The following is a 14237-nucleotide window of genomic DNA, read 5'->3' as shown; positions in this document are numbered from 1 at the left end:
TCGAGCAGCGCCCCTAGCTGAAGACGCTGAGCCCTATTCTCAGCACAGTCTGCTTCTAGAAGGCATTTGCCGAGTCTCCTTGATAACTTCAGCTTCCTTCCCTACCCTTCAAGGCGCGGGGAGCTCTGGTCCTGGGATAACTCTTGGTTGAATCCCAGCTCTGCCACCTACCAGTGACGGGCACTTGGTAAGCTCCCTGCTGGGGGCCATCAGTAGGGCTCACAGCACTGGGCTGGGATTATAGGTGACACGTGCAGCACCACCCACAGTGCCTGGGCCCCAAGTCATCGCTCAGGTGGTGGTTAGCCTAAGGTCTCCTGTGGAGAGGAGAGTTAGAAGACAGTCCTCCACGGGTGCCTGGGGGCACTGCACACAGCAGGTAGAAGATGCCTGAGGGCATCTTCCAGGCAGCTCCATACCACCCAGAACCTGGAAGTTTCCAGCCCTTACCTGGGAGATCCACAGGACACCTGAACAGCTTTGTCTCTGTAACCGTCCTGCGTCCACCCGCATCTGCTCCTTCAACTCCAATGGGCATGATGTAGTGGGAGTCCTGGAGAGACAGGCCCCGGGAGTCAGCCTGGATGCTGGCACAGGTGTCTCAGCGTTCCTGAGGGCCGGGTCGTACTCACCCACTCAGTGACATAGCAGCCGCTGTAGGACACGTCCACCACCAGGGAGCTGCCAGGGCCCTCGCTGACCCGGGTGCCACACTCAGAGTCATTCTGCAGCCTGTGCGGCAGACCGCGATTATCTGGGGGCGGGGAAGGGGGGAAAGCACAGATGGTTGGTCACCACTGTCACCAGTGCTGGGAAAGGACTGCCAGCTTTGCCTTAGACCCCAGGGATAGCTGCCAAGAAAAGAGGAACAAAAGGGGAATCGGATTCAGAAGCAAAGCTACATTTTAAAAGATTCGTTCTATAGAGAGAAGCGGCAGAGTTTTAGCAAAGGGGGGAAGCATTAGGACAGGAAGCAGAGGGCAGTTCTAGGCAGTAGAGGAGACACGCCATTGCCTGGCTCAGCCTTCAAACCTACCCCAAGCTATTAGTGCAGGAGGGGTTGCTGTCTCCTGGCTGAGGTTTATGGTGAACTGAAAGCTCCTTAGCCCACAGCGGAGCCCACCGGGATAACCTGGTGCCTTGGGCTCATGCTGGCCACTCAGAGCAACAGACAGCGGAAACCAGAGCCAGAGGGATTGCAGCAGCCACATAGCAGCGTCACCGGGAGCCCGACTGACCACGCTTCCTGTCCTGCACTTCCTCTCCCAGGAGCCCACGCTCCCCATGCCCTTTATATACAGAGGGAAAGCTCGTTTCAGGTGCACATCTATGTAGCATGCAGGTGGGACTCCTTTGGAAAGGGTGATTCCTCCAGCTTCATTCACTTTAGGCCACAGTCTGCAGCTGCAGTGCTTTAAACATCGAAATCAGGTGGTCTTCAGAGCCCAGGAACAATGTGGTGCCTTTTAGCTGAGAGAGGCTTTCTCCCGGTTGCTCAGTGTAGCACTTAATTTACTAGCTTATTGACCTTCCTTTAGAAGCTTGCATATTTGGGTGTAAATCCTAGCTCTGCCACTTATGAGCTGTATGAACTGGGTAAGTTACTACCTCTCAGAATCTCAGTATTCTCATCTGTAAACTGGGAATATCTCCCGGCAGCTGTGTTCTTTTGATTGTATTTAGCCTAATATTTATGATAGGAACAATTTTCCCAAGTTGACTAAGAATCTTTGTCAGAGCACTGAGAACGTGTAACCAGGTATCTATAATTCTCTTCAACTAATAAAAGCGAATAAGCATGTGTCTTCCCCGGGGAAATTGCACAACTCATTTAACCATGTGGTGACAAACGACACTGAGGAAATGCTGGACTCTGCCCTCGGGGATGGGATGTGGCTTTCCAACACCTCTGTCTGGTTTGGGTTTGGCCACTAGCCCATCACATCCCATTTACTTACTCACAGGACTTACCACATTGGATTTTAATGGCCTCTTATTTACTCAGTGTCCCTACTAGAAGCACTTGAGGGCAGGGACCGATGTTTTTGCATTGCATCCTGAAAGACTTAGAAAGTGTGTCCTCAGTGTTTACCGGGGAAAGAATGAATCAATGAATGTGCTTTCATTAGTGGCCATGTCCTAAGGCTAACCCCCTTGAAAATGTGGTTTCCCAACCTCACTGGTACAGATTCATTTCCTTTGTGATGAGCTCAAACTCATAATATTTAGGTGTTTTTTCTTCAAGTCATTATACATGTGAATAAGTATAAGAATGAAGAGGAATATAACAAACTAGTGAATAAAACAAAAAAGAAACAGACTCACAGATATAGAGAACAAACGACTGGTTACCAGTGGGGAGGGGGAAGGAGGGAGGGGCAAGATAGGGGTGGGGGAAAAAGGTTATTATGAGATTATATGAAATCATCTGTGTGAAACTTTTGAAAACTGTAAAGCACTATAGAATTTCAAGAATCTTTCATTCAATAAAAAAAAAGGATGAGGGTTGGACTTGTGTGTGATGTCTCAGGAGCTGAACGGCCAGTCTCCCCACTGGACTTATGAATGTTGCTCCCTAAAGTATTGAAAAATCAAGGAAAGTTTACCTATTTTGCTAAAACTTGGAGGCAGTATAGAATATGGTTATATGGATTTTGGCAATGGGAGAATCTGGGTATCAATTCTGAGTCATTACTTACTAGCTCAGTGACCTCTGTCAATGAGTTACAATTTTTACGTCTGGAAAATGGGGATAATAACACCTACCTCACAGGGGAGGTATTATTATAACGAACAGGTTTTTGTTCGATTAAATTATGTATGGGTAGTGCTTATCATACAAACCTTGCTGCATAATCGTGACTTGTTAAATTGTCGCTAACATTAACAAGACAAGTCTATGTGCTTGGGAAACAAAGGTGAGATGGGAGGTGAAAAGAAAGCAAGTGCCAAGCGATGGCCTCCTTTGCTCAGTGCCGAGTCTGAAGAGCAGCCTGTACTTCTGGGGTTGCATTCCCTTGTGAGGGTATGTGTTTATACAGCTGAGAAACAAACATGAAAGTCTGCACCTATGTTGTGATATGTGGAAGTCCACCCAGGCTCACACCAGTCACGCTGATGTAGAGGGTCAAGGGTGAATCCCAAGATACACCAGCAGGGCTGAGATGAGGTGAGTTCACACTCACTTCTGCACTAAATCCTCTGAGGACATCTTTATTCAACGACACGACTCGGTTTCGGGAGAGAAAATGCACTGATAATATGTGGTCCACCTCAAGGAGCCCCGATTATCTCAAAAGTAACCCTCTGCCCTTTGAATCTGGAAGGGCAAAGGCTGCTCTTAGTATTCTCTTATATTAAAACCATCTGCTCGTTTAAAAACAATTCTAATGGGGGACTTCCCTGGTGGTCCAGTGGTTAAGAATCGGTCTTGCAATGCAGGGGAAGCCGGTTCAATTCCTTGTCAGGGGAATAAGATGCCACATGCCGCAGGGCAACTAAGCCCGTGTGCCACAACTACTGAGCCCTCATGCCACAACTACAGAGCTCACGTGCTCTGGAGCATGCATGCCACAACTAGAGAGAAGCCCATGCACCACAACGAAGAGCCTGTGTGCCACAATGAAAGATCCCGGGTGCCGCAACTAACATCCGATGCAGCCAAAAATAAATAAATACATATTAAGGAAAAAATAAAAAAGTAAAAAATAATAATTTTAGTGGGATTACAGGTAGAATACAAATCACATAAATTGTAGACTTATCAAAAGCCCTGTCATCACTGCAGTGTTCATTTGACTCACGTTTTATAGGCATATAAAACGTCACCTACCAAAGGACTATATTATAACCCTGGCTTTCCAGGGTCCCCAGCTTGTAGACAGCAGAGCGTGGACTTCTCAGCCTCCATAAACATGTGAGCAAATTCCTCATAATAAATATATATCTATACACTGTAAGGCCAACTGGCCCGAGGCAGGGGAACACAATCAGATTCACAGGTTGCATCAGACCGAAATTCTCCAGACCACCCAATTCCAGAAACTGCCCTGGAGACATTCCGGACCACCCAGTTCCAGGAACTGACCTGGGGACTTTGAACCCAGCCCAGCCTTCCCGCCTTTCGAGGGGCGGGACTAATGGTCCCCCATGATACCCGAAAAGACCACCAAATAAGGAATACCCTGCGCCCTCCCAGATTCACCACACCCCTTTCCCTTCTTCCCCTATAAAGTCTTGCCCAACCCTCGCCCGGGCGCGACTTCTCTGGCCCCTTTCTCTCGGACCAGTGAGCCTCGCCCGGGAGTGCTCCCTAATGAAGCTCGCTTGAAGCTTTCCTCTGTTTCGCGGTGCCGTTTGTTAAGATCCGACCTTACATACACCTCTATCCCCTACTTGTTCTGTTTCTCTGGAGAACCCTGACTCACACACTGCTCATTCCTTATTCACTGGACTGTCCCCCCCCGAGGGTTCCCGAGACATGGGAGGGCAAGGAGAGCCTGTGCTACTGGGGAAAGGCAAAGTCTGATTTCTGAAAACCTTGCTCACTCTGGGCATACCTTCTTTGAGTTACATTTGAATGTTTCGATTTAAACTGAAGAACAAGGGTATAGCTATGCCAGGTTTACTAACGCTCCCTTTATTGGAAATGGGCTCACGTGGCGATTTCTTTAGAGACTGGCTGCGTTTTGATAGATACCAGGGTTGTTACTGCTTTCTGGCCGTTGGACACATGTTCCTTGAGACCTAGTGTGGACAGCAGTTCCCTTGCTGTGACTGGAGTGTGCCCTCCTGACTGGAAGGTGGGGTATCACATAAACAAAGCCCCAGGAAACTCTCATCATGTGTGAAAAAGCAATAATCAAAATTACCCCTCAAATATGGAGGACCGATTAGACCACTGTGTGTGCTAATCAGTAATTAGGGGGCGCCCAGCTGTTCTCGGCAAGTGGTGGAAATAGGACACTTCTCTTCTGAAGGAAGACATCCAACACTGCACTGCAATACTTACATGGCTTTCCTTCTCAGCAAGCAAGAACCAAGTGCCAGCCTGAGTCAGCTGTGAGGTGATGAGCCCTAGCCCCAGGTCTTCTCTCGACGTCCTCCTTCCTGCCTGGGCCAGGCAACCCTCTGCCCTGGCTGCCCAGCCCCAACTTGCTCTCATTTTGTCTTGCCTCTCCTGCTGTCACCACGACCACTGCCAGTAGGGGAAACGATCCTTCCTTCTTCCTCAGGCAGGAGGGGCCCCAGCTGAATGGGCTTTTGGACTTGGAGAGGAATGGCAAGGTACTGGCTACCTCTCTCTTGAAGTGGAAGAGTAGTTAGGTGATTAAGAAAGAGGTAGTAAACTGCTAAAGAAAGAAAAAGAACTAAAATTAAGGACTTCGGGGTGGGGATTGTACAGCTGGTGTGAGATTTCTGGCCTGTACAGTGTCTACTGAAATGCATGCCCCCCTCCTGAATTAGGCTCAAAGGGACGCCAGTCATGTTGGATGAGAGTCCACACTAATTACCCCATTTTAACTTGATTACCTCCATAAACACCCCATTTCCAAACAAGGTCACATCTGGTTAGGGGGTTCCCAGAGAAAGAGAACCAGGAACGGCTTTCTTGAAATGCGAAGCCCTTTTGGCCTAAGCCCTTTTGTGTTCTAAGCCTGGCCACAATGCCTGCCCTTGAACAGGTCTCAGTAATCAAAGATCTTAAGGAACAAAGGAATGCAGGAACAGAGAAAAGGCAGTCAAACCAGAGTGCAATGATGGAAGCAGAGGCCTAGCTCCTCCTCAAGGGATATACATAACAATCTGACACTTGTCTCTGAGTTCTGCAGAAACTAAGGCCCCCAACCAGGTGGAGGACGGAATGGTGATGTCCACCCTCCTGACTTCAATCAACTGAAGTTTGGACTCTGTCAACCTCTGCCTCAATTTTATGCTGAGTTCTCCTCTGCTCAATCCCCTTCATAAATATGCATGCGCCCTTAGCTTAACTTCCCCAGTTTGGCTGTTCAGGGAGACACTGCTTTGGGAAGGATGCCTGGTGTTCTCTATTGCTGCAAGTAATAATAAATCCTTCCTTCTCTCCATCTCTGGCTTGGCTGTGTCTTTTGGTTCAACACCCACCAAGAGGCGAACCCAGTCACACTCACTGGGCTGGGACTTCAATGTATCTTTAGGCACAATTCAACTCAAAACACCTTGCAAACCATGTAAAACTGCATCAGCCAAATTAATCTTTGTTTGGGGCTTTTTTCCTTTTTTTTTTAAAATGACATGAGAACTCAATGTACGCGAATGCCTCTGTTTCTTTACTTTTATAATTTTTCTTTCCTTGTTAAAAGTCCTTTTAAACATTCCAATCTTGCTTTGGCTAAACTAAAGGGATTTTTAAATTCCTTTTTGTTTAGATGAAAAGGATTGGTAATGCATACAATGGCTGAGTTGACTGGTACTAATGGCTGTTTCAGTTCAGAGCAGGGCAAACCAGGTGAGCCAGGACAGCTGAAGGATAGACTTGGCCATTGCCTTATGCTTGGTAACTGTTCTAGCACAATTGCTCTCAGCTGACTGGAGTTGATTGGGTAATTAACGTACCAAGTTGATGTGCATGAAGGTATCTTGTATACTCATAGGTCTTATATTCTACCCCAACTTGACTGTAATCAGGACATAGCCTTGCTTTTCTAGCCACATGCCTTTACATACACGGTTTCCTCTTCATGGGATGCCCACAGCCTCATCTCTATTTGAGCAGTCCGTAACTGTCACGTAGGGCGAAGAGTCTCCAAAGCCTTGTCCCTGGACCAGCCGCATCAGCATCACCTGGGGACTTATGAGAGCTGTCTGTCAATTTGGTGGCCTCACTCCTGATCTAGTGAATCAGAAACTCTGGGTGGGGGACCCATCATGGTTAAGCCTTCCGGGTGATTCTGACACACACTCAGGCTTGAGAACCACCACCTTAAGGTAGAACCTCCAAGTCCTCTTCTCCATGAAGTATTTCCTGATCGCCCAGCCGGAGGGAATTCCTTCTTAGTTCGGAAAACCAACACTCTTTATTTGTATTCCTCTTGTGACAACAGCAATTCAGGACTCTACTTTCCCTTCCTGGATTGAATGTCCTTGAAGCATGTGTCTTACTCATCCATAGTACTTTCCCAAGTGCTCAGACCATATTTTTGAGATGAATGAACTCTGATCTTGTAAGTGGTCTGCATCCATGCTTTAGAAGGAGCCAGTTTTGCGGGACCTGCTTCCTATTTGCCACCAGCCTGTGTTTTTGTGCTAACTCAGCATGTGAGGGAAACTTCCTGTCATCTCCAGGAGAAGACCCAGTCTCCTTAGCACAGCCCCCCCAAGCCCTCCCTAATCTTGTCTCTGCCCATGTGTCCCAGTGGCCCCCTTCTTCCCAGTGGCTGGTCATATAACTCTGAAGTTTCCCAAACCTGCTCTGACTCCACCAGCCCCCCTCCCCGGGCTGTGGTCTGTGCTCTTTTCTATTCTGGGATGCCCTGTGGATCCTGCCATATCAGTCAACAAAGGATGTTGTGGCCATCAAGCCGTCAGCCACTGCAGTTGCCCCTGACTGTGCACCCTGAGGGGATTCAGGGTGGAGAAAGCAGGACACTGGCCCCAGATAGTTAAGGTGCACATGGAAGGAATGATTTCAGTGAGCCCAGACTTGCATCTTCCCCATACATAGGAAAGTACTTAATTCATTAACTTGAGATGTCTGGTTTTCTTTAATTAACAGTAATCTTTTGATATTCTACCTGCTTTCTGGTTTGTCTGCAAAAGCTCCCATACATCCTGGTTCCTCCCTTACCTCTTCCGAGCAGTCCTTCAGAACTATGACAGACTGCCTCCCAGGCTTAAATCCTAAGCAAGGCTGCTGAATAAAACATAATGCTTAACTTTTCGGCTGTGCTTTTTTTTTCCCCCAGTCGACAACCATCTCCTGCTTTGTCTGCTTGTTTCCGGCTTGGCTTACTTTTACTTATTTCACTGCATCTTACTCTTTAAAAAATCTGGCTGAGGGATCACCTCCTATGGAAATCCTCCTCTGGCCACCGGCCACCTGGCCGGGTTGGGGGCTGAGCCCTGAGCACTTTAGTGCCTTCTGCTCTCACAGCCCTTCCCAGTGCATCTCATCCTCTGTCTGGGTCCTTTTCAGCCACAGGATCTTTGAGCGCAGGGTCCGTCCCTTAGCTTAATGCCTTCAACGCAGCAAAGCCTCAATAAATATTTATGCAATGGACGGATTGGGTTCTGGGAATTCAGCTTAGACAAAATTTTAAAATCCCATTGAAGGTCCCACCTTCCCCCTTGCATCTTTCTACCCTGCACTTCACACAGGACTAGCAGTTCTCCTTTGTATTCGGTTAGAGTTTTATCTTCTTTACAACCTTCCTTAGAAGGGGTCTAGTTAAATGATTTTGCCAAAGCATATTCGTGCATATACAAAAACATATCATGAAGCAGAGTAGTTGCCTACTGCCTCTAAGCAAATATCAACAGAAGCATAGACTGTTTGTGTTAAGATCTTTTTATCCAGCCTGAACATGAATAACTCGAGTCATCCAGTGTAGTCAATGCTTCGGGAGTAAATCATGTTAATCCCACTATATTTATAAATAATAGCCAACTTCACTGAGCCTCTACTCTGGACCAGATATTTTCCTAGATCCTGGGGATGAAACTCACCTTTCTCCCGCTCTCATTTTCTGGTTCTCTTTCTCTTTGCAACACAATCTCTCTCTCAGGGGACATACTTTCTGTCACATACTATGCCAGTCTCAGAGATCTATCAGTAAAAAAAAAAAAAAAAAGAGACTTGGTCTCATGGAACTTACAGATGAGATACTTATTATTTACTGAACAATATTAGTCACACATGTATCCCCTAGGCCTAGCCCAATGTCTGGCCGTGAATGCTCGTTAATGAGTGAATGAATGGACGGAAGTATAAAACCATGAGTCAACTAATTTCAATTTCTATACATTTCACTTCAGAGCAACCAGCAGCTCTGAAGTGTTTTATTGGTGCATGTGATTTAGGGGCTCTCCTTTCTGACTGGGTGCTGAGTGTTCCAGAGAATCCCTCTAATATTCTCATTTATTTTCCACTATCCTCCTTTTCCTTTTTTCCTTAGTGTGGCAGATAAGTGATAGGTTAGACTCAGAACTAAAGAACCTAATCAAGGTTGCTTTTGTTTTGTTTCTTCTCAAACTTCAGAGCCATCTGATATACTTGGTGCTGATAAAATTTGGTGTAAGTTTCCCCAAAATTCAGCAGGACCCTGCCAACAGCTAGCTTTGAGGCTTCGTGCCTATGACCGGGGTAGTCACGGATTCAAAAGGCCAAGCAGGGCTGCCCCAGGAGTGACCACTGCAAGCTGACTGCAGACTCATCTGATTTCCTCTGATGGAGAACACAAAACCCTCCTCATTCCCTTACCTCCACTCCCAGTGATACCTGCAAAGTTTTACTACATAAAATTCTCCAGAACTGACGGAAATGGTTGCAAGGACAAATTGAGGTAACAGCTGGAGAAAGACTGCTTATGAACTGGAGATGCAAACTGGCCACGGCACTGGGTAATGAACAACTCCAATCTGGGTAAGAGACTGGGGTCATGCTTATTACAGCCCCACACGCAGACACTGGGGAGAGTGAGACTTTGGCAGGGATTCATCACACAGTATATTAAAACTGTCATTAGTGAAAAATTAATATTACAAAACATTTTAGAGGGGCAGAAACAATCATCTCAGTTTAATAACAGAGGACAGTTCTCATAAATACCTTTTATTTTTTCCTCAAGCAGAAAATGAGGAACAGGCCAGGATTATCAGATCTCACCCTCCTCCTTCCAAGCTGCAAACTGCAACTGTTGATCTTTTCATTTCTTTCTTCTTAAATTGGGTCGCGTTGTCAGCTTGTGTGACAGGTCGTGCCTTTCCCTTTATTTAAAAAGACAGAAGAATCCTGGCCTTTGGAGGTAAAGGAATTGCTTCTCATTCGTTCAAAATTATAAGCTTTGAAGATAGATTTTTAGGAAGGCTCTTGCTTCCAATAAACACTGAGTTGTGTTTCCACATCCTTTCCCATGCTTTGAAGGAGAAAAAAGACTTCTGATGCTCACAGCATAATAGGAAAGGCCTTAGGAGTTGAGGAACACTTCCAAAGACACCTCAATTTAACCCTTGGAATTCTTGCACTTCCACAGAGTAGCCAGGGAAATGATCTCACTGACTCTGTTTAAACTTCCTCCTTGATTAAGCATCTAGGCTTGTGCTAGGAAGTGCAAGGAGTAATAATGATGATAACATGAAAGAACAAATCTGAAATATTAAACGGTAAATAAAGTCTTAGACTTGCAGACTATTAGAGCTGAAATCAATCTTAAGGATCTCTTACTTTTTATATAAGAAAATGGAAGATCACTCGTTTTGCTCAGAGTCATTGGGAGTAGAGACTTGGGACAAGAAACTAGGACTTTTGATTATTTAGAGAAGGGGTTGGAGACTCAGAAGGGAGTCAAGGCAAACAGAGGGAAGCCGTTAATAAATAACACAAAGAAATCTAAAACAATAATATGAGACATTATATAACCAAGTGGAAGAATATGTGATACAAGTAAAAGAGCTGGGACTTCAGAGCAGGGTGAGAACTGATGACATTGAAACTGAAGCTCCGCAGAAGTGGAATTTGAGTTTCGGTTGAGGATGGTTAGGGTGGGATAAGACAGACGGTAAGGAAGGAGGCTAGTCTAGATTTGATGAATGAAGGATTAGTCAAAATCAAATGACCATAGACACAGAAAAACACTGAGAATAGGAATCAACAGAATATAGGTGGGAGACAGTAAAGGGTCATGCCCAGTGGAGAAGGGGATCTCTGTTGGGAGACAAATTTGACAGATGATGTAGCTTTCACTCCTCTCTTGTGCCAGGCCCTGGGAGCGAAAGTACAGGGATGAGTATTTGAGTTCCTGAAGCATTAACATTCAAACGTCAGACGTGCAACCAGAACCCAGCTCTCCTAAATCCTCGCTTAAGAACTTTCCAAAGAAGCAAATAGCTTCTTGCAACTGTCCCCTCTGGTGGTGAGTGTATGTGGATTTTCCACTGCATAGTTCAAACAAAGATTCATGCTCACTCACATAGATAAAGCATGTCTCAGTATGCGAAACCATCAATCAATTGTAAAAATATATTAAAAAAAGGAAACACCAAGATGACAGTGATGGTGGTGGTGGTCTGGATAGCCCAAGGGGAGAGATTAGAAGTAAATGCAATTGAAATAAAAACTGAAAACGTTTGGGAGGTGGAGGCGGTTCCTCAGGCCTCATGTTTTATCTGCATGCTAATACCGTTCCCTAAAATCACAAGGAATTCACTTTGGTCAGAAATTCCAAGTTTTTTTCCCAAGTGAGCAGGCTCATTGCCCCTGCTTCCCCTCTCCCATCTATAGCTTTCTTCTCTGCTGCTAAAAGATGTGGCAAATGGACATCTCTGCAATAGCACAGGAAAGGAAAAAACTTACTCGTTTCTGATTTACGCATTGCATCTTCATGCTCCGAGGCACAGATAATTTGGGAGTGGCTTGAAATGAAAAAGAAAGAATTTAAAGTCATGCAGGGATTTGATAAACCATTGGATTCAAAGTTGTATGTGTGACTTTGGAAATCATTAATTTCCCAAATCCTTATTTTCAAACAGAGGTCATTAGTCTAGTGGTGTGTAAGTGACCCCTTGATGGTCAGTGAAGCTCTCAGGGTGTGGGACGTTGGGTGGGCAACCAGGCATTACATGACCTTTCGCTTCAATGTCCAAAGGGAGCAGAGGCCATTCTAAGAGCCTTCCTTCCAGGGAAGGAAAGAACTTTGTCCTGGGAGTGAGAAGCCCTGGGTCCTAATTCCAGTGCAGTCTTCCATGTACAACGATTCATCCTTGGACTTCCCACCCTAGGGCTGGCGTGTAAGATGTGTCAACTAATGTGTGACTGACGGGATAACAAGTGGAACTTTGTGCATGTGCCTCTCTGGGTCTCAGTTTTCTCTGCTGGAAAATGAAATCATCCTTGTTGGTTATCTTTACTGCACTAAAATCCTATGACTTAAGCTTTGTGAAATTTGAGCTTATTTTATTTAATTATCATTTTGACTCACTCTGATAAAAATGTTACTTGTGGCCTGTGATGTATAAATTGAAAAAGCTGTCTACTGGTTTGTTCTTGATGAAAATTCTGATTAGAGCAACCTCTATTTAAAAAAAATCATATATATGAGATTATCATATTAACTTAAGTCAGAGAGAGAAAGACAAGTATCATATGGTGTCACTTACTTGTGGAATCTAAAAAAATTATACAAATGAACCTTTTTACAAAAACAGAAATAGACTCACAGACATAGAAAAAAAACTTATGGTTACCAAAGGGGACAGTTTGGGGGCGCAGGCGTGGAGAGATAAATTAGGAGTTTTGGATTAACATATACACACTACTATATGCAAAATAGGTAAACAACAAGGACCTACTATATAGCACAGGGAACTATACTCAATATCTTGTAATAACCTATAATGGAAAAGAATCTGAAAAAGAATATATATATATGTATGTGTATATATGTATATTCGGGTCCCCATGAATGGACTCTCCCAGGATTCTTTCTTTGACCTACTTCCCTTCCCATTCTAGCAGAGCTCATCCACTCCCATGGTTTTAACTGATTAATCACAAATCTGACATCTCCAATGCAGACATTCATCCAATAAATGTGTGAGGAACACCTAAGATGTGTAAGCAAACTGCTTGGGGATAAATTATTGAGCAAAATATACATGATTTGGGCCCTGATTTTGAAAAGAGTCTTTTGGAGAAGACAGGTAATCAAGTACTCAAGAAACAGTTAGATAAAAATTACAGTAAGAGCAGTGAAGAAAAAATAGAGAAGAAACGTTAGCTTTTCTGAATTAAGTAAAGCAGGAATTATATCAGAATGTTTTTTTCCTCCTCATTTAACAATTGGCCATTCAAGCAGAATATATATATATATACATATATATATATATGTATATATATATATATGTAAAGTTTAAAGGTACTATTTCCTATTTGTCTTAATGCAAATGCTCTGAAGTTAAACTGGTGACTTAAAAAATCTTTTGTTAACCTTGTCCAAACTCATGTCAATACAGAATTACTGTTTGGCCAATGAAACAATTCTATAAAGACTTTTTCAGCTAGTTTGCTGAGATCTGAGAGCCAAGTTTTTCCTTCAGCCTTCTGATGTCTCTCTCTCTCCCTCTTTTTTTTTTTGAGGCTTCTATTAGGGGTTGTTGGTCATATGTGTAAGTGAACTTGTGTTAATCATGCCACTGGAGGCTCTTTTTACTGAGGAGGAACAAGTATGCCTCTTTGCAATTTGGACCACATCAAACAAGACGATGGTGTTAGAAAGATGCTGAAAATGAGTAACACTGTCATATATACTGAACCATGCAGGACCCCACTAGAATGCAGGAGTTTTAGCTGCATGTGGTCACTAAGATTCATCAAGTATTTATTGAGGACGTACTAAATTCTGGTACTATACTGGGGGCTAGGGAGAAGAAGATGAACACATATTTTGTCCTTACAAAGCTAGAATACACAATAGATGGCTTGTAAGAACAGACAGATCATCAAATCCTGATCATTTGTGAAGACACAGGGGAAAGTGATGTTAGCCCAACGGTCAGTTAACATCCAGTGTGAGAAACTTGGGAAATTCAGTCCTCTGTCCCTTCACAGGGAGACATGGAAACTTTCTTCTGTTTATTGTCAAAAGTTGCCCAATCCTCTTCCTCATCTTTGGGGTCTCCCTTCATTCTTTTCTCTTCATGAGGTCTTCCCTGACTCGCTGGGTGAGGTACCAGCTCCATATAGATCTTTCACACCAGCCCACACGCAACTTTCACCCTTCCTTCCTCCCTTCCTTCCTTCCTCAGTCACATTTCTTCTTCAGATTGATTAGCTTGTCCAATCCTTTGTTCAATTCCTATCTTTCATCAGTGGTTAGTTAGCTTCACTTTGTTTTTTTTGAACTTTAGAGCTGCACTGAAAGTTTCCGACTCCAAGAAACCTGAGTGTGAAAGGTATGCCTGTCTGTGTTTGGTTTGTATTGCATCCAGCATGTTATTACATGAGACAAACAAATCATATTTGATACTTAATATTGATACTATTA

At 44.4% G+C, this 14237-nt stretch overlaps 1 protein-coding gene across 13 annotated transcripts in view; it reads right to left on the bottom strand.

Annotated features, from left to right (window-relative positions):
- Window positions 1-14237, bottom strand: part of ZP4 (zona pellucida glycoprotein 4) — a 702723-nt gene that overhangs the window by 33649 nt on the left and 654837 nt on the right. For all 13 annotated transcript variants that reach the window (XM_079900738.1, XM_079900744.1, XM_079900732.1 and 10 more), the window contains 3 exons: window positions 11549-11607; window positions 633-754; window positions 451-553 (listed from right to left, as the gene is read on the bottom strand). In XM_079900738.1, the coding sequence (XP_079756864.1) occupies window positions 451-553; window positions 633-754; window positions 11549-11607 (284 nt within the window). The remainder of the gene's footprint in view (window positions 1-450; window positions 554-632; window positions 755-11548; window positions 11608-14237) is intronic.

Source organism: Stenella coeruleoalba (genome assembly GCF_951394435.1).
Source record: "Stenella coeruleoalba genome assembly, chromosome: 16".
Taxonomy (NCBI): domain Eukaryota; kingdom Metazoa; phylum Chordata; class Mammalia; order Artiodactyla; family Delphinidae; genus Stenella; species Stenella coeruleoalba.
The sequence above is the reverse complement of the archived record's forward strand: the minus strand, read 5'-3'. Positions and strand labels throughout refer to the sequence as shown.